General features: G+C 46.3%; 1 protein-coding gene across 1 annotated transcript; it reads right to left on the bottom strand.

Annotated features, from left to right (window-relative positions):
- Positions 1-7236: 7236 nt before the first annotated feature.
- Positions 7237-12578, bottom strand: FABP1 (fatty acid binding protein 1). Its single transcript, XM_006111611.5, has 4 exons — positions 12423-12578; positions 10988-11160; positions 8090-8182; positions 7237-7349 (listed from the first exon to the last, which is right to left on the bottom strand). The coding sequence occupies exons 1-4, from the start codon at positions 12487-12489 to the stop codon at positions 7299-7301; spliced, it is 384 nt and encodes a 127-aa protein (XP_006111673.1). The 5' UTR covers positions 12490-12578; the 3' UTR covers positions 7237-7298.
- Between the last annotated feature and the right edge of the window lie 12753 nt (positions 12579-25331).

Genomic DNA, 25331 nt, shown 5'->3' with positions numbered 1-25331 from the left:
GTCTGTCAATCGGTTCTTTCTCAGGCAAAGCTTCCACTGGAATCAGCGAGGGCTTGCCCAAGTGAGATGGGGATAGAGCATAGTAAAAACAAGTATAGACAACAGGTTTCAGCTCAGAGGGACTCTTGGGTGTGTGAGGGTGGAGTGAAAACTGAGGAAAGCTATTAGGGTTTGGCACCATGGACGTTTTAATTAAAGCCACTTTTCCTCAGAACAACATTGTAGTGGAGGAACTAACCTGCCAGATGTAGCAGACTTTAGGCAGTACAATGATTCGTATGCAGACTGATTAGAAATCCTACCTTAGGTAGAAGAATTTAGGTACCACTAGGACTTGATAAACAAGGGCGATGATGGCTCAGCTGACACCGGTCTGCCCAGTAAAATTACATAGACAAGGGTTTAAATCTCAGCATGGATGAAGTCAAAGTAAGTTAGGATGATTGGAAATGGGGCTCTGGTATAGGTCCAAACCAGTGGCCAAGGCAGATTGAAACAGAATGAGGGGTTTCCATCACGCCGACCAGTGGGGTGGGGAGTGGAGGAGAAACAGTGCTCCCCTAAGTCCTGAGTGTGGCAGCTCCCATCTGTTGATAGTAAAAGGAGGGGGAGATGTTCTCTTCGCTGCTCCTACTTATGTTAGTTCCCCGTCCCAACCTGGGCTGGAGCATTGTCGTTGTTCTAATGTGCTTCGGCGCGATTCATGCTGGCCAGTCAAACTGTGTTGTGCTTATCTTGTTCAAATACGATGACCTTTAAACCCTGCTTAAACCAGCTGTATAAGTTAATTTGTGAGGGAAGTGAAGATGGGGCCTGCCGTGAGTACCACAGCTGGAGGGGGTAGCGTGACGATTCCGTTAGGAAGAGAATGAGAGGTGTCGTTGTCAATATCTTTCCTACATCCTTGATTTGGTTCAAGAAATGTGAGGTTTGGTTTGTATTTTTCTGGTGGTAGAGAATATGGCCTAGTGCAATGGGAAGGGAACTAGCATAACCCGAGTTCCATCTTGCCTGTGTCAATTGACTTTGGTAAAGTCAGTTAGTCTTACCAGTCAAATCTTGAGTTCAGTCTAAGCTAAGAAAATGTGAACTCTGTTGAGGCTAGAAAGAAATGTAAATGACATCAGTTTGGATTCACCTTTGTCTTTGGTCTTCTGTGCCATCATTTAGGGTATGTTTAGACTGCAAAGTTTTTCCAGGATATCCGAGGTATCCCATGTAGCCTGATCTAAGATTATGTTTACATTCTAATGACCCACCTTTAGGGTTGACAGGTTCTTTGTCCCAGGATCAGGCCCAGTATTCAATTATACAGTAATTGGGAACCCTGACGTGCATGGTTGCAACACTCACACTATGGAAACTCTTGTATATTTACAATATTTATAGTTTATTAATATGGTTAGCACAGTCACAAACACCCCAATTTCATAGGACAGGGAATGTCCATCCATATTTCCTTACCATATATTTACCTCATTCCTTCTAGAAAAATCTTAGGTGTTAGCCCATCATCTTTCTCATTATCTTCACCTTCCCCATCACCAGGGGCCATCCTTCTGGCCCTTCCAAGGACGACATCTTCCCCTTCCTTTCGCCGCTTGGCTGGGGTCTCACTTTTATACTAAGTGACCCTGATGATAACATGTTTTATGCATATTGAATAGGGGATGTTTCTAATGCAGAAGTGTTCTTTTCTTATTGGTAAATGTATCATTGCTCTTAATTTATTATCATATACGTCAATTCGTTGCCATGGGCCTTTGTGGTTATCTGTTGCAACCAGTGACCTGATTACTTAACTCAGCCTTACTCAATTATTTTGGGACTTTTATATAATGATACATTTGCTGAGTCTGAGGGTATTTTTCCTACCATCCTGTGTGGGTGCAAGGTCCAAACCTAAGTTCCCCTTTTCAGTCCTGGAAAACCATAAATAAGCTATGACCGGAATCTGGGTAAGACCATGTCTCAACCATGGAAGTCTGCTAACCTCAGCTTCTGCTGCTCTTGAAAATGGCCTGTTGCAGCCTGGACCAAAGATAAAATATTGCCCCATATTACTTGAGCTGGACTGTGAGCTTATGCATGTTCTTTCATTCAAGTGCAACCCTGCCTTAATGCAGACATGGTGCTCATTGGAAAGTGCATTCAGAGGCTGAACCATTTTGTTATTCCCTAGAGCAGGAATCACTGCACTGACGGGGTACCCAACTCACCAGGTGGCCTAGGGCTGGGCTGTCCGGCACCCATGCTGCTCCTATGCCTAATGGCATCTGGACTGCCACAGCCCAGTCAATGCATGGCACCAAAAGGCTTGTGGTTGACTGTGTGGGGGAAGACAAGCAGTATATGCCCACGGACATATAGGTACAAGCAGAAGGACCACTAATTTGGGGCTCTTGCTAGACTCTTATATACCAACATGTCCTGGCCCCAACTAAGAAAGGGCACGGACCTGTATCCAGGTGGGTCAATGGCCAAGTCCCTGCCAAGGAGTTGAGTGCTGCTGTGCTAGTATTAGTGGGCCTTCACAAACTGCAATGGGCAGACATAAGGCCTAGTGTATTACACTTGAACCCAGACATCGGTCAAGCTAACACACAGGGCCTCCTGAGAGCAGCTTTTAGAAGATTTCTTGCTTTACAGCTTTTAGCTATTACTAAATTAATTTAAATTAACACAAACATATTATTAGCATGATAGGCAAGTAACTTGATAGGCTACACCCAGAAAAACTCTGAAAAAAAATTTGGAAAAGCAGATGCATTTTTTTAGCATCCTTGGCAACCTCATTCTACGAGGAAGAAGGGATGTTCCGAAAGAGGCTTTTTTTCTGACATTTGGCTGTGTGTAGATGGGCCAGTTGTCAGAAAAGCCTCTTTCAGAAGTTTGCAATTTGCATCTCTTTTTCCGATAGAACTTTGTAGTCTAGACACAGCCTTAATAGGAAACAAGTTTATGACAAACCAAATATTCTTCACACAATGCACAACTTGTGTAACTCGTTGCCAGGGGGTGTTGTGAACTATAATAGGATTAAAAAAAGTATTAGATAAGTTCATGGAGGACAAGTCTATCAATTGCTATTAGCCAAGATGGTCATAGAAGACTAGGATTGGTCATGATGCAACACCACGCTTTGGGTGTCCCTAAACCTCTAACTGCCAGATGCTGGGACTGAGTGACAGGAGATGGAACACCTGATGATCGCCCTATTCTGATAATTGCCTCTCAAGTTTTTGGCAAATATCCTGTCAGAAGACAGGATACTGGGCTAGTTGGGCCTTTGGTCCAACCCAATATGGCTGTCCCTGGGTTCTCGTGTTCTCCATCTGTAAAGTACAGATTAATCAATCTCAGAGTCTGACCTCCTGAATAGCACAGACCAGAGGACTTCCCTGAATTAATTCCTGTTAATTAATTAATTAGAGCATGTCTTTTTTAAAAAATGTCCAATCTTGATTTTAAAATTGCCATTTATGGAGAATCTGCTGCAACCCTTGGTGGTTTGTTTCAATTGTTAATTACTCTCATTGTTCTAGCCTGAATTTGTCTAGCTTCAACTTTCAGCCAGTGGATTTTATTCTTTGGCTATGTCTACTCTACACAGCGTTTAGCAACAAGGATGTGTCAACACAGCCCTGTCACTAAAAGTCAGCCTGTGTGAATGCTGTAGAAACAGGGTTTTTAAACAAAAGGGTGTTTTCTGTCTGTCAGTATTTCAGACCTCATATTCTCCAACTCTCCAGTGGTGAATAGCAGATCAAATTAAGGGCATATTCAAGCAGTTTCTCACTGCTCCTGACCAGAAAAGCCAATGAAATAAGGTCAGGCTCTTTTCTCACGATATTCATTGACTTTGCTGCAGTTACTCTAAATGAACATGGGTGTAATGCAGATGAGAATCCGTCCCATAGCACCCACCTTACATTAGTCCATCGTGTATGGTGTCTGGCCTTCGGTCTGGCCAATCCCAGATGATTCCAAGGGGTGACATTCTTTCTGGACTCCGACAGTGAACATTTCACACCTGAAGCATGTGAATTTCCTACCCACTGCTATTACCCATAGCTACTGATGTTACTAAAGGTCATAAAACTATGCAAGGACACAAGGTGGGCGAAGTCATATCTTCTATTGGACCAATGTCTGTTGGTGAGACAAGCTTTCAAGCTTACACAGAGCTCTTCTTCAGGTCTGGGAAACAAACTTAAAAGGTTGAATTGGGGTAGCTGCCCTAATGCAGCTGTATGGCTGTAGTGCTTTCGTAAAGATGCTCTAACCCGACAGGAGAGTGTTAATTTACCTCCCCATGAAGCAGTATCTATGGTGGTGGGAGAAGCTCTCCTGGCCATGCAGCACTTTCTGCCTGGATTAATGGAAATAACTGTGTGGCTCAAAGGTGTGGATTTTTCACGCCCTGAGTGATATAGTTACACTGATACAGGTCTGTAGTGTAGAGCAGAACTCAGTGTGGGTTTGTTTACACTGCCACTTTACTGTGCTGTAATGTTCTTGCTCAGTGTGTTTAAAACCATCCTCCATTCTCACCCTGTAAAGCACCAGTGTAAACAGGCTCCCAGCATGGTTAGCTATTCCCCTCAGGGGGTGACTTACCTACAATCCTAGTGGCCACACTGCTAGGGCTGTGATTTAAATTTAGTAATTCAGAGAAAGCTGGGGTCACGGCTACATACAAGATGTAGCAGATTGTTTGGCATCAGTGATTAACACATAATTCAAGGGCCTATTCAAGTGAAGTGGCCTGTAACCGCGCACTAATCACTGTGGGATGGGAGGCAGCTAGGGTGGCTGTTAGTGGATTACAGATTGGTATAATAATAAAAGGTCAGGGAAGCACCAACCAGCCGTCTGGACAGCTGAGGCCATGCATCAGGACTCATCATTCTGAGTGCAGTGGGGGGCAATGTGCTGTGTGGTGCACTGGGGGCTCTTTGGAAGCCCTGGCACAGATCTGTCCATGAGCTAATTCTTTATGATGTACTCCAATGTTTCCTCTCATTTTTTTCATCCATGTGTAACCCACATACCTGGTATGGTTCACTGTGCCATGTAGGGGCACTTGGATCACTTACAGTGAGAAATAAGAACAATGGAGCTCTACAGCTTATGCCAGAGGTGGCCAACCCATTAAATGAAGAAAGCTACAACAGTGTCAGAAAAAATGCAAAGAGCTGCACCAAAACTGTTGGGAGAAAAAAAAAAGAGACCCTGCCACTTTAAAAACTGTACATCAGGCTCCCATCAGCTGCCGGCATCTTGCCAGTGTCATTTTGTTGGACAGCTCCCCTGCACCCAGTGAGTACAGGGGGCTGGGGCTAGGGGCCGATTGCAGGGGTGCATGGGGCGGCTTCGCAAAGACATGGGGGAGGCTTTGCGAGCTGCACTTTCAGGGGTGAAGAGTCACCTATGGCTTGCGAGCCGCAGGTTGGCCACCCCTGGCCTAGGCTGAGAGCCAGCTGGCTTTATAGCTTAAGCTGTAGAGGTTCCTGCACTAAGCTCCAGCGATCTCAGGCTCAAATCTGCCTGCTGGTGGTTACACATGCACAGAATAAATTTTGTGATGTGCACCAAGCCATGTCAGATGGAAACACATGCTGCTGGCTGTGGGAGGCTGCTAAATAGCTGGGCGGTGTTTGACTTCTCCTGGGTAGCCACCCAAGCATTCAGCTTACAGAGAATACTGTTTCCAGAGCAAGGCAGTCTGTAACACACAGTAAAGGTCTTCCCCTGGAATAGGTGAAAGTGTTGTTCTATCGTTAAGCCTGGTATTTTCCTCCAAGAGTTACTTTGACGCACCTAAAAGGGGCACTGGCATGTGCTTGGGCTTGGAACCCCTTCCCCAATGCTGGGGATCCCCAACCCAATACTAGAAGAAAACTCCTTTGTGAGATGAATTCCAGACTCTCCAGCAGGATGAGTAGCTCTGAACAGCTTTGAAATCATGTCAGTGTTTCTTCAGAGGTCAATGACATGTCCAGGAGAGCAAAGTGTCACTTTAAATCCCCAAACTGTGCACTGAATGCCCATCCCACGTAAGGCAAGAGAGGGAAGACTATATTAAGAAGCTCTGCCATAGTGTTTTTCAAAACATGGGGCAAGCCTTCCTGAGACTGGGGGTGGAGAGGAGGCAGGGAGTGGGGCAGAGCGGGGTCACAAACCTATGGGGAAGTGGACTGGCAGCACGTATGCATGGATTAGTCCAGAGCAGATGATACAAATCTAATTTCCTTCTTTGGCAGGGTTATTGGGCTAGTCACGGATGGGGCGGGCAGCAGCACTTGTGCTATAGCTTGGTTTTTTGGACACAACCCCACATAACTTTCTGATATGCAAGCTACGGCATTGAGGTCTGGAGGAAATTACTACAAGGTGGGTGCACAACTGCTTGAAAAAAAGCATAGTCAAAGAGTCAGAGGAGACTGGTGAAGGGGAGCAGGGACAGCAGGTCCTGCCTCTCCCCGCCCCGCCTCTTCCGCTTCTCTGGAGCGACGCAGCCCGGAGGATTAGCAGAGCTGGTGCCGGCAGCAGGAGTCCTGTCTGGCATTCATCGGCAGCAGGACAAGTGGAGCAAGGCAGCCCCAGTTCACTTTGCTCCCCGGCCGCATCACTCCGCTTCCTGCAGGGGAGTGCAGGACTGTCCCGCCCCCTCCCTGAGTGACGCAGCCAGAGGAGCGCAGCGAACTGGGGTCATAGCTCCACTTTCCCCACTGCTGCCAGTGAGTGCAAGAAGGGGGCAGACCATCACTGCAAGCACCAGCCCCTCCTCCCTGCTAGGGATCCGCCAGCTGCTGACTGGCCCCCACACATTGCCTATGCAAAGGGTAGTTATCAGTGGTTTACTGTCCATTTGGGAGGATGGCTCTCTTGGATCCTGCAGGAGAGTCTGTTATTAATGACTTGGCTGATGGAGTGGGGAGGACACATAACATTTGTGGATGACTGGGAGCGGTTTTACGAGTGCTTTGGAAGACAGGCTGAAAATTCGAAATGGCCCAGAGAGCAGCGCGGTCACTATAGCCTGTTCAGTCTGGGTTGCACCTGCTAGCAAGTCTGTGCTAATTGCAGGGGACTTTTGTGATACAGAGAGTTGTTCAGTAGGGAAATGGATAGAGACTATGACCCATACAGCTCTTACAACAGGCCTCTGTGAATTACAGCACTGCCACCACCTGACCATGAGGATGCTAACAGCAATAACAACGAAGAGGCTTTAATACAAACTGTACTTTATTGGGTGCACTTTACACACTAGAATGTGTGTATCCGTATCTCTAGATTCTCTTGCTGATTCTCGTGTAGCTGATGTCTCCTAGGGTCATTATCTAAAAACCAAATAAAAAGCACAAAGTTTTAGTCTTTCATTGAAGTTGTCTGCAAATATCACACAAACCAAGGCCTTGATCTAGCAGACCAGCCACTACACTTGCGGCCCAAGTACAGCCAACTCTATCTCATTTAAATTGTGCAGCTAGCCCTTTTAATAAATACTCTAAAACTCTGTGAACAGTTTGATCTTGCTTATTTGAAACCACTCATATGAGCTTCCCTTTTCTCTGAGACAGACTCATTTCCCACAACTTCTAGTCTAAAATAAGGATCACAAAAAAAATTCTTCACTTACCCGAAGACTTGCTTATTCCCACTTTTTTAGTGACCCCAATGCTAGCTGGATATTTAAAGGTCCACTGAATGTATCATCTTATATCTTCTCATTAAAATGGCCTTAAATGGCCACTTGATTGACCACCCAAACTTAATTACCTGGTAGATATTGGTCATTAACAAAAGGCCAAATTACACAGAGATTTGTAGTGATCTCTGTAAAATAACACATTACTATAATAGGCAAGTTCCTTAGCTGGTGGGAATTAGCATGGCTCCACTGAAGTCAGTAGAAACATGCCAATTTATAGCTGCAGACGTTTTGGCCCAGTGTATAAAATGATTCTCAGTGTCAGTATTTTATGCTAACAGCTACTTGCTCTTGCTAGTCTCCATTAGAAACTCCCACATGTTATGTGATGGCATTATTCTCACATTCTATGTAACCTTGTGCACTTACATTGGTGACAATGTCTCCATTTATTTCAGTGATGGATTTGATTTTGTTCAAGTTTGTGACCAGTTTATTGTCTCCTTCCATTTGAACAACAGCCTGATGGGGGGAGAGAGACATGAACATTATCGCCTGAGGAATAAAGACCAATTTGCACTCATGTGTCAGTACATTACGCACATGTAAGATCATAGGCACAGAACCCTTGGGTGCTCAGAGGCAGGGCTGGAGCCAGAGCTGGGGCAGGGAGAGGGGTCAAGAATAACCCCCCCACCTATGTGTAAGACTCCAAATTTAATAAAGGTGTGAATTTGAAGTGGATTAGTTAAATCTCATTAAATCCCTGCGTGGTTGCTGTTAATGCAGAATTAAAGTGGACTTAATTCCTTTTAGTTTAATTCACTTTGGAACTGAATTAAACTAAACCAAATTAAGGCTACTTTAATTTTGAATGAGAATGTTCACACAGGAGTTTAAAGAGGTGTAACTAATCCATTTCAAAGTCACACCTTATGTTTCTTCAGGCTAACTTTCCAGGATGTTCCTGTGTAGCAACCACTAAGTGGTTGAACACAACTGAGAAATGAAATTACACAAATAAAACCCTTCAATAGGAAAACATTAATTATCTGTCTACCTCCTTAGACTATAAGCTCTTAGGCGAATGTCCTCTTGTTCCATGTTTGTACAGCGCCTAGCACAGTGAAGCCCTGAACCATGACTGGGGCTTCCCGGCAGTATGATAATACAAATAGTACTGATCCATCTGTTTTTGAGTGGCTGTTATATGGAAGATACAATTTTTACAGCGTCATTTGCAGAGAATTCTCCTTTAGCTCGATTGGTGGTGGCCTACGGTTTGCTCCAGAAGTTCATGACTCTATCCCTAGGACAATGTGTGTGGGATAACAGAGACCTCTAGATGTGTAGCATTGCAGCGCTATTTCAGGTGACTGAGGAATTTCTTCAGACTTCAAAGCATGTAGAAAGCCACCTGCTGGTGAAGTCGAGAAGGTGAGGGGAAGGATTTGCCAATGCTGTGGCTTTAATGTCTGGTGAATCACTGCATCTGTCTTTCCCCCTCTAGGAATCCAGTTTTAAGAGGTATAAAATTCCACAATCACCCACCAAATGCAAAGAGAGGCAGAGGAGGGAGCAGTCAGAACAGCCAAAGTGCCTGCGTATATTCCTTCTTTAAGAAAGCAGGGTTTTATTTTATGCCTGTACATCTCCTGCCACATTTTCATCATTACCTTTTTTAACTAAAATGGAACTCGGTGGGGCCTATAGTTGCTAAACTAACAGCTACACCCTTCATTTGCCGGCCTGCATCAAAGCCCATCACTGCTGCTGGGCTAATTCTCCACTCATGGAAATGGGTGCAGCTCTGTGAACCCCGACTACCTAACGTCAAGCCTTTCTGAGCTGGTGATGCTGGAAGAACCGTAGCCACATGTGTAGAGGCTTGTTCCTTGTGGCTCTCGCACATGACACATGGGAAGTGGTGGGAAAGAGCAGCGACGGCCACCTTTCCAGGAGCAGCCTATTGTTTTGGACGTCCGACTTTAGAAATCCAAGGTCTGCTTCTCAGAGGTGCCGAGGGATGAGTGTAAGTAGGAATCCAGGAACAGTGAGCAGCCACGCAGCCAACCAAAGTCAATGGAAAGTGCATAGCCCCTTTGAGAATGGAGCCCTACAATAGGGGGTTCTACAAGAGGGCACTCAGAAACGGGGGCATCCTACACTAGAGGCCACTTCTGAAACTTTGCTGACTCAGCCAGTGGCAGCCCATGGCAGTGGGCTCCGTAGCCAGGGCCACAGACTCTGGCTCATGCTACGGGGCTAACAATAGCATATGTAAGCTGCAGGTTGGGCTCCAAAGCCCACCCCGTCCCAGGCTTCAGAGCCTGAGCTGCAACTTCTGCGCAGCTATTTTTAGTGCTGTGACATGAGCCCCAGGAACCTGAGTCTGCTGACCTCAGCATAGAGACTCACTGCCACAGGCTGAGTAAGCCTTCCTTACACAACTTGCTGACGGCCCGATTAAAGCAGAGCCAGGCACAGCACCCCACCCAGCTGGGTAGATGCCCTGTCCATTGGGCAATGCTGCCTTCAGCGGCTGTGTGGAGTTTGACTTCCCCTTCACTCATGTGGCTGAAGTGTGAGCCAAGCTCAATCCATGAAGCTACACAGTACAATCCACGGTCACCTTGACTTTACTTCCTGGGACTCAGGCCATGGTTACTATAGGTCCCGGTGTAATGCTGACAGGTCATGAGCCTCTACTGCATGAGCTAAAAGCCAACTGGCTCTCAGCCAAGGTACAGAGCAGGCTCAGTCTCTTTCTCTGTAGGTAGTCTGAGGGCCACTACATGGGACAGTGAAGCACACCCAGCAGCTGTGTGGGTTACACCAGCACGCAGTGCTCAACTTAGATCCATGTGCAGGCAGGGAGCTCTAATTTCTGAGGACCACACATCCCTATTACACACCAGGGACCAAATTCTTTGACGGTGTAAATGGGTGCAATCCCATGGAAGTTAACAGAGCTGCACCCATTTACATGAGCAGAGAATGTAGGCCAGCAGTTTCCATGCAGCCGGAGGATCTCCTGGCAAGCTGACGCTGTGGCTGTTAGCTGAGCAAATCTGGACACCTCTGGGTTATATGAAAAGGAAAGAAAGTGCTACAAGCTCCCCTCCCCCCCCCAGTAATCATTGTTCTGGGGCCCAAGGCATTGTCCGTTCAGCCCTTCCTGCGGGACAGTGTTGCTGGGCCACAGTGTAAGGGCAGGATCCTGCTAGGCCCTTCCACAGGACACTGAGCCCTCTCAAGGTGCTCAGCGCCCCATAGAAGATGATCAGCATCCCACAGATTTACACAAAGGGAGGACTGGGCACCTACCTTGACCTTCTCTCCTGTTGGGGACTCCAGCATGGCCTCCTCTCCAATAGTGAACTCATTGGTCAGCACTTTGCTGCCGGTTGTCACGGTGACCTTGAACTTTTTGCCATTCTGCACGATGTCTGAGATGCTCTTGATGTCCTTGCCCTTTTCAATCAATTCCTCAGAGAGACCTGGCCAGAAATAAAAGCCCAGGCTGAGTGAATGATCTGAGGAGAGCTACCACCGGGGAAAATGGGGGAAGCCACACACACAAAGCCAGCTTTCAGGGCTGTGAAATCCATGGCTGAGCAGGCTCCTTGACTTGTACACAGTGGTCCCACTCTAAGGGACACTTCCTAAGTTAGCACAGGACCATGCAGTCAGCTGCTATTTGGGTGCAATGAATAACGCAATTCATAGCCTCGTCTGGGGACAGTCTCCACCTCAGGACTTGTTCCCTGTCCTACAAGACTGATTAGAAAGAGGAAGCAATGCCACCCCCTGCTCTCTTCCCTGCACCTTGAAAGTCTCAGGAGAAAGGAAAGATCAATCAGAAGAAAATGGACGGAAGAGAGAAGAAGACAACAAATTTTGGGGTGATGTGGAAGGAGTAGGGTCCCCAAAAATATCCTGCGTGGCATCCCTCAAATTCCTGAAGCCAGTCGTACACATGAAAGGTAAAAGGCATGTCACAATATGTGGAACAAATGATAAAGCACATCAGTGATAAATACCTAGAGAGGCTGTAGAAAATAAAAACCCTGGCTAGAAAGTTATTGAAAATGTAAGCCAACATTTTCAAACTGGAGTGCCTAAAAGTAGGTCCCTACATCTACCTCCAGCCACTTCATTAAATGGCCCATTTTACCTATCTCTTGGTGAGCAATGGAATCAGAGGTTTCATTCAAAAAAACAAAAACAAAAACAAAAAAAAACCAACCAAACAAAAAAAGCAGAGTGACAGATTAAAAGAGTCCAGGCAATCAGATTCTTTTAATGGATTCCTAGGATGAGCTTCTCAGTCAGAGTAAATTGTCACAGCTCCACTAGCTTAGATGGAAATTCCTGCCAGTCTGCAGTAGCTGAGGATCTGGTCCAGAGATTTATAGACCAGGAGGGATCATTATGATCATTTTAGACCAATTTCCTGCACAATACAGCCCAGAGAATTGTATGCAGTGTTTCTAGCATGTCAGCCATACAGACTTACTCATTTGTGTGTTCTTTTCACAAGTGTAGGCACTTGTGCACATGCACAGTGTTATGTATTTTAAATGCACATGAATGCATAGAGACAAAGCAAGGTAACATTCAACATTAGACATGGAAATGATTTTGGTCTAAATCCTGGCTTCCTGCATACAATGTTATTTTGCAATTTTAAACAATGCTGGACACTACAGACAAATGGAAGAAACACGCAGTCAGCATAGTTACATTATTTGACACTTACCAAGGGCCTTCATGAAAGGCTCAAAATTTTCATGGGACTGCAGTTCAAACTTTCCGTTGAAGCTCATGATGGAGATGTTCTCTGTGGCCTTGTTGGGAGAGAATGTAGCTTGCCAATAACCACTGCTTGGGCTTTATAAAGATCCGTTGCCTTGAAAGTTGGTCAGAGGTAATATGATGTAATTCTTTTATGGCCTTGCTCAAACATTAACATAGGACTGAGCAATGGTCAGTGGTAAATTGCCCTCAGATTTGGACCTAGCCTTATAAAGTGGGGGTAGGCAGCCCTGGGCAGTGGGGCTCAGGCTTCGGCGTCAGTCCCAGGCAGTGGGGCTCAGGCTTTCGGTCTCCCAGCCCATGGCTGAAGCATTCTGGTTACCCTGCCAGGGATCACTCCTGGGATCGTGCTGTGATGATTGTCACGGTGCAATGAGGTTTACACCAGAACTCTGGAAATGCACATTGGAAAGAGCCGGGGAGGTGGGAAGCTATTCTGACGTCAGGGCGTAGTGCTGCGTGAGACGTAGGGATTTTCATGTGCTCTCCCCGAAGAGCCATGGCGGTGGTCCCTCAGCTACACGTATCACCTGAGTTGTAATGCTGAGCAGCATCAGAGTAACTGCAGTTTGGGTGGCAATTCAGGGTTATCCCTGGATATCGCAAGAGTATTAAAGAGCCCTCACCACCCTCCCGTAGGTCAGGGAAGAGACTGAGGAGCGTGAACCAAAACTCCAGACTCAAACTTGGAGAAACTGTGCTTCAGATTCCTGCTTGATCACTGGCCTTAGTCTCCAAACTGGGGTTGAGCTTGTTAAGAAAGAGCAACTTGCCACTGGATCAGTGATCACCAACCTACTGATAGAACTTGGAGCCTCTGACAGGGGATCCTGCCTGGATTGGCCAGGAGGTGGGACTTCACCTGTTCCTCCTTCCACTGCTGTGCTGTTTCTGCCCTCTGCCTTGAAGATGACCCCCCCCCCCCAAGATTCCTGCTTGCTGTGCAGTTTGGGGGAGGCAGGAATGGGGGGCACTGATGTCAGAATGTCCCCTTCCTCCTATATGCCATCTCCACAGAATGAGCAGGGTGCAGCCTCGGCGAAGGGGCAGGAAGGAGGTGGGGCAAGGTTTGGGGTAGGTCCTGGATTTACTTAAATTCAAAAAGTGATCTTGTGCCATAGATGAATGGCAGCAGCAGAGTGGATAATGCCACTTGCTACCCAAAAAAGGGGGAGGAGGGGGAACAGAAACAAGCCCTCCTTAAAATCCCACTTCTACCACTTTCCATCCCCATTCCTGCACCTGCACACACACACACACACACACACACACACACAACACACACACACCATTCCTGCACTCACACACACACACACACACACACACACAGCCAGTTGGCTACTTAAGGATAATTTCTTCCCCTCAGATCTGCATATTAGTGTCTTTAGGAAGCTGTATAATTAGAGGGGTGAGCAGCAGATGCCATGCTAAATTGTTGCACCATCTGCCCATTAAAACATGACTGTGAAAATCTTCCCGACTGCTTGGAATTTCCACGCTTTCACTCCTTTGGCTGTTCTCCGCCTTGTTTGTGCATCAAGCCCAAGCTTGCATTTATCACATGTAGAGCTTTGCACTGCTCCACTCCTGTCTCTGATCACATCTCTTTCTGCAGCCTCTGAGGACTTCTGTCATTCTCCCTGCAGCTCCAGCTAAATTACTCTCTTCTTTTACCTCCTTCCAGTCTTACTCGTGTGGCTCCTTATGCTGGGAGGAGTTTTCTTGTTTGCTAAATGACCAATAGGGCTAGCAAAAAAATTCTATCAACACTTTTCTCTATTGGGGTTTGTCCACTTGTAAATTTTGCAGTAAGATTATGTTTCCCTTCAACATTTTTGTCAGAACATCAAAAATCTGAAAATCTAGGCTTTATTTTTAGCCAAAATTTTTCAGTTTTTCAGTGAAAAGTCACAAATCACCACAGAAAACAACCCCATTTTCCAACCAGCTCTAGTGACCGAATTCTCTTCAGTCTTGTCCCTCTTTAAACCTTGCAACTTCCATTAAACCTTCCAGGGATGAGTGACTAACGAAAGCCATAACTCTTCACTGTCTGTGCCAAAACCTTTTGCTGTTCAGCTGGTTTATCACAGCGTATATCTGAACTGCCATGCCGGGGCTATACTCAGCCCAGCTGGCTAGCTAGTCCAGGGGGTAAACTTTGTGTTATCCCTTTTGCACAGAGCAGTTAGTTAAAAAATGTGGCTTTCACAGGCAGGGGGCTGACAGCCTTGCTGGGCCCCTGTGCAAGGTGTGCAGGGGCGAAGCCACACTCCCAGAAGGGGTGGGGCCCGGGGCAGACTGTGCAGCACTCCAGCAGCAATTTAAAAGGCCTGGGGCCTCTGGCCACTTCCACAGCCGTGGCTGGGAATTCTGGGCCCTTTGGAATGCCCTGTCGGCAGGCCTACTTGCAGGCTGTTTCAGCTGCAAGAGGAAATCGAAGACGAGGCCAGGTATCTTTCGTGCAATTCTGTTTGTGTACAAAGTCCCGTTTCCCTGAACACAGGAGGAATCAAACCACTGGGGCCAGCAGTTTTTCTCACAGGTCAAAGCCTCTCTGCACTAGCCCTCAGCCCCAAAAGCTCTGCCTCCCTAGGCTTTTCTCAAGGCCATGCTCCCAGGTCTTGCTCAGGCTTTGTCTGTTGCTTCCTTGCTGCCTTCTCTGGTCTTTCTGCTTTTTCTCTCAGACATACAGAGCTTCACAAAAGAGTAGCCAAAGAGCCCTCTTTGTTTTGGGCTGTGACATGTACCTGTGGTTGGGGTGAAGGGTGCTATTGTTTCAGCCACCTGGTTCCATAAAGGAGTGTAATGGTTTCTGACATTTACATTAGGGAAGGCAGTTAAACCACTTTCAAATGGAGGCAGGGTATAACTCAGCCCTCACCCTACAGGTTAATAGTCGGGGCAGCAGAAACACTGACGTTGGGGAGGCTTCTGCAGTGGAAAGTAGCTATATCTTTGCTGGAGGGTGGGCTGGCTTGGCCAAAAAACCTCCAGTAGATGGTGCTAGCTGGGATGACTGAATTCAGCACAGACTCCCTATGGAATTCCCTTCCCAGAGGGAATTAAACCTTCCCTGGGGAAGAATCCCAGAGGCAAAGTAGGTGACAGCAGCTGGCAGCGTGTGTGTGTGTGTGTGTGTGTGGGTACCTACCCTCCTCCCCCCCCCCCCCCCCACTGCTGTTGTTGGTGCATTTACACCTCCTCTAACCAGCCTCTGGTCATGTGGCCCTCTGCATAATTCAGGTAACAAGCCTCTTTGGGCAGAACCATGCTGTGCTGCCCAGCAGTGAGAACCAAGAATGCAGGGTAGATAAGAAATGCTACTGATATGTATGGCTCTCTGTCTCCTTTGTGAGAGGATTTCCCAAATGAACTATGCGGCAAGAGGCTCCAGCCCTGAAACAGGCTATCTCCCGAGCAGTGTTCCCCCTAATTGTTTCCATCCATGTGCGAAATAAATTTGGCTATGTACACTGAGGCATATGTGGATGTGCTCCACCAGCAGAAGCCCCTGCTGTGGGTGCTCTGCTAAACAGCTGAGTGGCATTTGAATCGCTTCTGGGTGGCCACCCCAGCACTCAGTTTACAGGGGACATTACTCCTGAATGCAGTTTATCACTCATGCTTGCTAGAAGGACTAATATTATAGAGTATATGGTGTTTGGCCAGACCCAACCTCTGATTCTAATGCCAAACTCCCACCCACTTCTGTGTGTTAGGTGGAGGACAAAATATGGACTTTGAATCAACAGGGAGTTGCCTGGCTACAGGAGTTTTAACAAGCCTCTCAGTCAATTTGAGATTCAGTTACAACATCCTGCACTCAGGGACCTTGCATGTGTGCATAGGTCTCTTAGGGTATATCTAGACTACATGCCTCTGGCGACAGAGGCTTGAGGATTAGGCTACTCGGCATAGGGAAATTATTTAAATTTAAATGGCTGCCGCGCTCTGCCGACCAGCTGATAATCAGCTGTTTGTCGGCAGATTGGGGCAGTCTAGACGTGCCGCAGTCGATAAGGAAGCCTTTTTTGACTGGCGCAGGTATGCCTTGTGAAACCAGGTTTACCTGCACCGGTCGACAAAGGCTTCCTTGTCGACCGCAGGGCATCTAGACTGCCCCGATCTGCTGACAAACAGCTGGTCGGCAGAGCACGGCAGCCATTTAAATTTAAATGAAGCCGCGATTATTTAAATCGCGGCTTCATTTCCCTATGCCGGGTTGCCTAATCTACATGCCTCTGTCGCCAGAGGCATGTAGTCTAGACATACCCTAAATATCTGAAGGGTTTGACTATTTGATTTATTATAATAACCAGATCCCAGTGAAACAAATGACGCCAATGGCCCAAGCAAACCTCTTCTGCCTGATAAAGGGCAGGATTAAAAACACCAGGATCTGACAGATATTGTTTTAAATTGTGACAGGTACAAATCCTGGTGGCTCAGTGGAAAAGTAAGTGTAGACTGGGACAGATTTCTGAAACCATGGTTACAGTCTGCTCTAGCCTTGCACTGAGAGGCTATGTCTACGCAGCAGCGTTATTTCAGAAAAACTGACATTCCAAAAGAATGTAGTGTGCGTCTACACAGCAAGCCCGTTATTTTGAAGTAATTTCAAAATAACGGGCTTCTTACTCTGACTCCTGTAACCGTCATTGTATGAGGAGTAAGGGAAGTCGGGGGAAGGGCGCTCTATTTCAAAATAACTGCGGTGTAGACAGCGCCAAAAGTCAAAATAAGTTATTTCGACCTAAGCTACGCAATTAGCGTAGCGCAAGTTGCGTAGCTCATTTCGAGTTTAGTCCTGCTGTGTAGACGTGCCCAGACTGTGTCCATCCCCATTTCAGTTTCATTCAGGCCTCACACCCAAGACCTGTCTGTGCATATGCCTTCACTGCAGAGTTAAGTTGTGATTGGCATATGGGGGCTGGTTACGCAACCTGCTTTAATCCAGGAATAGCCGTGAAGCTTTGGTGGCACGGCTCTGCTTTGGTGAAGCTCGCCTATTGGCCCTATCCCTTCTACCTGAATCCCTGCACCCCAGAATCCCCTGATCCTTCTCCCACGTCCAGAGAAGCCCCAGCTCACCTGCCTCAGCCACATTGGACCAAACCACCAGGCTGGCACCAGCATGGGGGTGAGCTCCCCTGCGAGCATGGGCCTCCTGCTTCCCAGAGTGCAGGCTGAGCTGCTGGTTTTCTTGCCCCTGAATCTCCTCCAGCCAAGCTGGGTTAGGCACCTACCCTCCCCCAGGCTACCAGCCCCACCCATCACCAAACAGTGCTTGGCCAAGCTGCTTGACTCCCCTGCCAGATGCCCCCAGCCCGCCGCCTATTGGCTTGTTGCATCCCTCCTCACTACCCGTACAAGAGGAAGAGGGATGCAGTGAGCAACAAGGTCTACTGAGGGGGGAGGGTGTTGTGGCAGGGCCCCTGTGGTCCAGATGTTCAAACAGGTTGGTGTCAGGAAAGCCTTAGCCTTCTCATGCCTACTATTCCTGCCACTCCTGGGCATGGCTCATCCTTTCCCCACTCTCTCTCCATTGCCAGAGTCTTTCCCTTGCCCACCACAGGGAAAGATTCCTGCAGCAGGGAGCTGCTTTTCCTGGCTATCTTCCCCTGCCAGAGCCTTTCATTGCTACACACCACAGAATGGATGCAGCAGGCGTCTCACTGCAGCATGTAGCTCGATTTCCCGTATAAGCCATCACCAGTGATGTGCCATGTAAAGTCAGGTTAGCTGAACCTATTTTAAACCAGCTAGGGTTTGGGGGAATTAGCCCCATTGTCAGCAACTGGTAGTTTTCCTAGCACAGACCAGGCTGTAGAGAAGCACTGTTATCCTATCTTGGTATTTACTATAGTGGATTCACTCTAGCCTGCTTATCTCAAGGCTGCTCAACTAAATTGCTGCTCATGAGTCTAGAAAACCAAATCCACAACCCTCTTCATATTTGGTAACAATAATTGATTGATCACAATGCTAAATCCCACTCCACCTCCTGCTTGTGGGGGTTTGTCTGCAAATCCTTTGGGAGCTTTGTTTTTTTTTTTATACTCAGGTATACAGAGGAACATTTAAAAAGAAGAAAAGAAAAGAAGACTTTATTGAATGAAATTTGGCTTGGATTATTATTATCTAGATAGGCTTGCTGACAAGTGAGATAAATGATCTCAATAGCAAAGGTTAGGCAACTTCTCCTTATGGGTTATTTTTAACCATGAGGTCAGTTTAACCTCTCTAGCTCAAGAAAGGTTGCCCGAGCTGCTTTATCATGGGATCCCTATCAAATCAATTGATTGTTGGGTTAAAATGAATTCATTTCCCCCTAAGCCTGAAATCTCAAGGGTAGGTTTCCAATGTGGGTGAGGGGTGAGGAAGGGGAAGTGGAGAGAGACAGACAGACAGAAACAGGGGCCAAGATTTTCAAGAGTGAATAGCAATCTTGGGATGGATGCTCATCTAGTGACACTTTAAAGTGGTCTGATCTTCAGAAGGTGAGTACTCAGAGCTTTCTAAAGATGACTACAATTTTCAAAATTGCCTAATATTGTATGAAGTGTAGTTGTAGCCATGTAGGTTCCAGGCTATTAGCGAGACAAGGTGGGTGAGGTATGTCATTTCTTGGACCATCTTCTGATGCCGAGAGACACAAGCTTCAAAGCCACACAGACTTCTTCTTCAAGTCATCCTAAGAAGAGCTCCAAGTAAACTCAAAAGCTCGTCTCTCTCACCAACAGAACTCTTAGCCAAACCTTTGTTCAACATGTTTATAAATGATCTGGAAGAAGGGGTAAACTGTGAGGTAACAAAATTTACAGATGATACAAAATTATTCAAGAGAGCTGAGTCCAAAACATTACAAAAGGATCTTACTAAACTAGGAGACTGGTCGACAAATGGCAGGTGAAATCCAATGTTGATAAATGCAAAGTAATGCACTTTGGAAAACATCATCTCAGCCATACATACAAAATGGTGCAGTGGAAATTAGCTGTTACCAGTCACAAAAGAGATCTTGAAGCCATTGTAGATAGTTCTCTGAAACATCCACTCAGAGTATGTCTAAACCTCATTTTTTGAGGGTTACAGGATCTTTTGAAATGGGGCATTTCTGTCAAAAGATCTCCATCTTGACTGCGATTTTTTTTTTTAAAGTGGCTTTTCGAAAAAAAGCTGTGGCCGCCATTATGCAAATGAAGTGTGGGAAATTCAAATCCCGGCTTCATTTACAATTTTGATATGTCTAATTTACATCCCTTTATTGAAAAAGGGATGTAGTTTAGACATACCCTCAATGTGCAACAGCAGTCAAAAGAGCTAATAGAATGTTAGGAACCATTAGGACAGGGATAATAAAACAGAAAATATCATATTGCTGCTATATAAATCAATATTATGCCCACATCTTGAATACTGCATATCAGCGGTGACTGGTAAGAGGAGGTCGGGGGGGGGGGGGGGATACACCAGCCATATTACACCCCCACCTGGGGAAGGGCTGGGATACACCCTTTCCACTCAGGCCCTGTCTCTCCTGCCCTTACTCTGCCTCCTCCTCACCCCTGTTCCACCCTCTCCCCATCCTTGCTCCATCCTGCCCCGCCTCTTCCCCCAACTGAGGCGATCTTTGCTTCTCTGGCTGCCGTATTGCTCCACTTCCTGTCAGGGAGTGCAAGGGTAGTCCCACCTCCTCCCCCGGAGCAGCACAGCCATGAAAGCAAAGCAGCGGGGCCGCCTTGCTCCGCTTCCCCTGCCACTGCTGGTGAGTGCAGTGGGTGGGGGGGAGAGGTGGAACCTCTGCTAGGGCACTAGGGCCCCTCCCCCTCTAGTACCCTGGCTGCTAGCTGGCCCCTCCTGCCCACGGCATTGGGTGCATGTGACCCCTTATAGGTTGCCCCTGCTGCATGCAGTTCTGATTGGAATTGAGAAAGATATAGAGAAGAGCACAAAAATGATTAGGGACTTTTCAGCTTGAAAAAGAAGAAACTAACAGGGACTATGACAGAGGTCTATAAACAATCAGTTTGTTCAAACATGGAGCATAATAAGGCGATAAACAAGAGGCGCACTGGATATGACAAGAACAAATCATGCCAAACTTCTTTGACAGTGTAACCAGCCTAATGGATGGGAGGAAGCAGTGAATGTGATATAGCTAGACTTTAGTGAGGCTTTTGATACTTTCTCTGATGACATTTTCATAAGTAAAGTAGGAAAATATGGTCTAGATGAAATTACTATAAAGTGGGTGCACCTCTGATTGCAAAACTATATTCAAAGAGAAGTTATTGATGTCCTGTAAGGTTCAGCCGATGGCACCTAGTTTGGGGCTATTGCAAGCACTTTGGCTGACAAGACAATACTTCAAAATGGAGAATTGGAGAATTGGTCTGAAATGAATATGATAACATTCAATAAAGAGAAGTATAAAATGCTACACGTGGGAAGGAAAAAACCCAAACCCAGATGCACAACTACAACATAGGGAATAAGCAGCTAGGCAGTAATAATGAAGAAAAGGAGCTGGGGGATATAGTAGATTACAAATTGATGATGAGCCAGATATGTGATGTTGCAGTGAAAAAACGCAAATGCCATTCTAGGGTATAGTAACAGGAATGTTGCTATATAAGACATGGGCGGTAATTGTCTTACACTACTTGGCCCTTTTGAGACTTCAGCTTGAGTATTTTGGGCAATTTTAGGTCTACACTGCAACTGAGAGTATATTTCCTAGCTTGAGTAGACAGACATGAGTTATCTCCGCTAGAGCTAGTGCACTAAACATAGCAACATAGCCAAAGGGAACCATGGTAACAGGTCGAGATGGGTTTATCCTTTGCTGGCTAGCTTAAGCTTCCACCTTTGCTATCCCTGGCTATGGGGCTATTCTTAGCATACTAGCTCAAGTAGAGCTAACATGGGTCTGTCTCCTTGAGCTAGGAAGCGGGCTCCCAGCAGTGTATAGGCGTACCCTGTTCAAAATATGTGAACATACTGGGGAGAGTCCACATGACAGCATAAAAAAATTGCAAAAAGGTTTAGAGACCCTCTGACCTGTGAGGAAAGGTTGAAAGAACTGGGCATGGTTAGGCTACAGAAGGCTGGCAGAGGGCAGGATAATACTCTTCAAATATGGAGGAGATGTAAAGAAAGCAGATACAAGACTTTATATGAATGAATCCACAGGCTGGATCCAGCACCCTGCCCTAGACTACTGTGTTGCTCGGTCCTGACTGAAGGCCAGAGCTCCTTAACTCTTGGTGCCCAGTGCAAGGGCTTGCCTCAACGCCAGGCTCACTGCTGCTCTGGCTGATTGAAGGCCAGAGCTCTTAACTGTTGGCTGCCCTGCCTTGTCTGAGGACTCAACTGAGGTTCACAGACTCAGTTGCTGCTCAACCTTGGCTATGGGCTTGAATCTATTAACTGTCGGCTAATTCTCTCCTGTGCCGAATTTCTCCAGAGGTGTTGTAGCATGGGGGTGTGGCCTCCTTTAGGTTAAAGCTGTGTCGGGGCCTATCTATGAATGAAAATTTGTAGAAGGTAGAATGTAAACTTAAAGCAGAATAGGTATCCCGCATAACTCCATGTGTGAATAGTCCGATTCTGTGAGAAAAGGCTTTTTACACATGGTGTTATTCAGGAATAGGTGAGCTCTTAATAAGGGGTTCCTCTTATCCATATCTTGTTTGATTTTTTCACCCAGTGTTATTTCTCAAGTGCCAGGCCTTGATGTCTATTTCCTAGATTAGATTGCATCTTTATCAGCTGCCTGATAAGTTCTTGCAAGCATAGCAGCTTGTTCAGAAGGCTGCGACATGATATACTTCAGTGAGTAATGCTCATAAGGGATGAAATTCACCCCTGCTCTGTGCAGAAGGCCAGTTCCAGGCCTACATGTCGTGTAGGTCCCTATTTTGAAAACTTAAAGGGTATTTATGCAATGTGTAGTCACTGTGCTCGCTCATGGTGAACAGGGCTGAATTTCACCCAAACAACCTATCACACCAGATCTTAACTTACTGTCTTAGGCCAGGTCTGCACTAAAAGGGAAGGTCAAATCAAGATAAGCAACTCCACCCTACGTTAATTATGTTGCTGGAGTCAAGGTACCTTGTTTTGAGTTTCCCAGCTGTTCCTGCAGTGGGAACATTTGCTCCGGTCGGCTTCCTTACTCCTCGCAGGAGCAGGAGTACTGGCAGGCAGTGGGGGTGCTCTATGAGTTCAATTTAGCATGTCTTAACTAGACTCACTAAATCGAACTCTGGAAGATCAATCACAGCAGCATCGATCTTCGGTTTAGTGAAGAGATGGCCTGAGGCTACGTCTACATGGACTTTTTTTGCAGCAGAAGAGATGCAAATCGCACTCTCATTTGCATATCTTCTCCAATCCTTTTTGCAGAAGAGGTTTTGCCGCTAAAAAGCCCCGTGTAGATGGAGCCATTTGTCGGGAAAATGCCTTTTTGCGCAAGATCCTGTAAACCTCATTTTTTGCGGAATAAGGGATCTTGCGCAAAAGGGTTTTTTCCTGATAAATGACCCCATCTACATGGGGCTTTTTAGTGACAAAACCTCTTCCGCAAAGAGAATCAGCAGAAGATATGCAAATGAGAGAGCAATTTGCATATCTTCTGCTGCAAAAAATGGCAGTATAGACGTAGCCTGAGAGTCCATGCTAAACACAAGGTAGATCAGTTTTAGAATAAGTAGTTAACACTTATTTCAAGGCACCCTTGTCACTAAGTACATTTTCCTAACCTGGAGAAGAACTCTGTGTAAGCTTGAACGCTTGTCTCTATCACCAACAGAAGTTGGTCCAATAAAACTTACTACTTCGCCCACCTTGGCTCTATAATTTCCTGGGACCAACATGGTTACAACAACCCTGTGCATTTGACAATAGATAAATGTGTGCATCCAAATGTACTGGATATTCTCTTGTATCCTCCAGTGTCCTATAAATTGTTCTGGCTGGTTTTAGATTCTGCGGTGGTGTGGCATGCCACTGATAGTGGGGGTGGAGATGCCCTGCGTCCTGAATTTCATAGCACAGCTCTGACTTGCATGGGTCTTTCTGCCCCTTATTCTGCAGTTGGAGTCCTTCATTTATTTTGGGACTGCTGGGGCTGTGGTGCAGTGGCTGACATGACGTCACTGTGCATGGAGGCACTCTCCTGCTGGCAGGAGGAGGAGATTATGGTTTTGTGACACAGCTGCATCTGGCTGTTTTGTTCTGCAAATCACTGGGAAATACAATGAACTATGATATGGTCTCATGTTTGAGTGAGGCTTCCTCCCAAAACATGCCCTTGTAGTACCCATGCTTAATCCTACATGTGGCATCTGATCACAGAGTGACATTTGGAGTTAACGCTCTAGGTGGAATCAGTCCCCTTTTGCAGCATTCAGCAGCATTTTCCTTGTGAAATGTTCTTATCCATAAGGCAACCTCTGAGAATGCCAGAGGGTCTTGGAGAAGCTGAAACTTATCAGTGTCACTTAACGAAGTGTCCTGGTCAGTGTTCCCTGTCAGCTGAGCACTGGTGCAGCTGCCCGTGGGAGAAATTCCCAGAGTTGTTGACTCGAGTCCCATGACTTGAACTCAAGTCTGACTTAAGTCGCCTAGGTGACTCGACTCGTGTTCATTGTTTGTGACTTCAGACTCGACTTGAGACTTGCTAATTTTGTTAAATTGACTTGGTGAAAAAATTGTCTGAAAATGCCGATATTGATGGCTTATACAAAAGCGACTTGACATTTTTTAAATTAAGACTTGAGACTCGACTTGGGACTTGACTCGAAAGTGACTTTAGGGACTCGAGACTTGACTTGACACTTGAACTGTAGTGACTTGAGACTCGACTTGGACTTGACAATGACGACTTGAAGACAGCACTGGAAATTCCAATGCCACCCAGCTGATTAGCAGAGCGCCCATAGCTACGTTTGTGTTTCCACTGGCAGTGCACATTCTCACATGCCTTGGTGCACCCAAATTTATGCCATACACGGATGGAAAAAATCCTCACATCGATGGGAAAGATTAGTGGGAATATTGGTCATGGGGCCTGCCAGATTGTGCCTTAATGGGTATGCAAAATGGTGTGTGGGAATCAGATTTGCTGCTCCTTGAATTCTATGAGGAAGGGCCAAGGGTGAATGCAATCTCTGCCCTTTGGGAGCAGAGAGGTGGCTCACTCTGTGCATCGAAATGGCATGAACTAATTACTCCTAAATCAGACACTGCCCTGCTGTGCCACTGGAGTGACTATGAAGCTGTGACGGTCCTGTGGATGCCCTACCAGGCATTCAATGAAACTTAGCGACTCCAAGATTTCATATGCTGGGAGCATTACACTGTAGGGATCTGCTCAAGCCCCGCCATTTGCATCTGGATTTGGAGCAGGGACAGTCTTTTTGTTTTGGGTTTGTAGAGTGCCTATCACCATAGTATCGGTCCATGCCTGCGGCTCGAGGCGTGACCATGATACAATATAACAAATAATAGTCATTTATGTCATTGGCCCCCTAATTCAAGAGAGTCAGATTTGTAGGTTACAGTTTGCATCCAGCCCAAGTCATTAGCTTGATGGTAACTATGCTTTCACCAGTTTGACACCATTAATTGCATTGGAGTTTCTACTTATTTGTACTGCTGAATCAGGGCCTATATATATAAAGTTTTCCTTTAAGCCTTGCATATGCATATTCATTAACTTATAAGGGGTTACTGTTATTTATCACTAAAATGTGCACGTGTTGGCAATCAAGTTATTTTCCTTCTTGATGCCACTTGGGAAATAGCATGATCTAAAAACTGCTGTGTGCATAAAGATTATTTG

The sequence above is a fragment of the Pelodiscus sinensis genome, chromosome 4, assembly GCF_052426305.1.
Source record: "Pelodiscus sinensis isolate ZL-2025 chromosome 4, ASM5242630v1, whole genome shotgun sequence".
In the NCBI taxonomy this organism is placed as follows: Eukaryota; Metazoa; Chordata; order Testudines; family Trionychidae; genus Pelodiscus; species Pelodiscus sinensis.
Note: the sequence above shows the minus strand (reverse complement) of the source record. Positions and strands in the feature narration are given on the sequence as shown.

Excerpts from the sequence above, each read along its gene's own strand:
- FABP1 (XM_006111611.5), bottom strand. The coding sequence starts at position 12,489 with ATGAGCTTCAACGGAAAGTTTGAACTGCAGTCCCATGAAAATTTTGAG. Across the intron at positions 8,183-10,987 it reads CAACAGGAGAGAAGGTCAAG|GCTGTTGTTCAAATGGAAGG; the intron begins GTAGGTGCCCAG and ends TCCCCCCATCAG. Across the intron at positions 7,350-8,089 it reads ATGGAGACATTGTCACCAAT|ATAATGACCCTAGGAGACAT; the intron begins GTAAGTGCACAA and ends TTTGGTTTTTAG.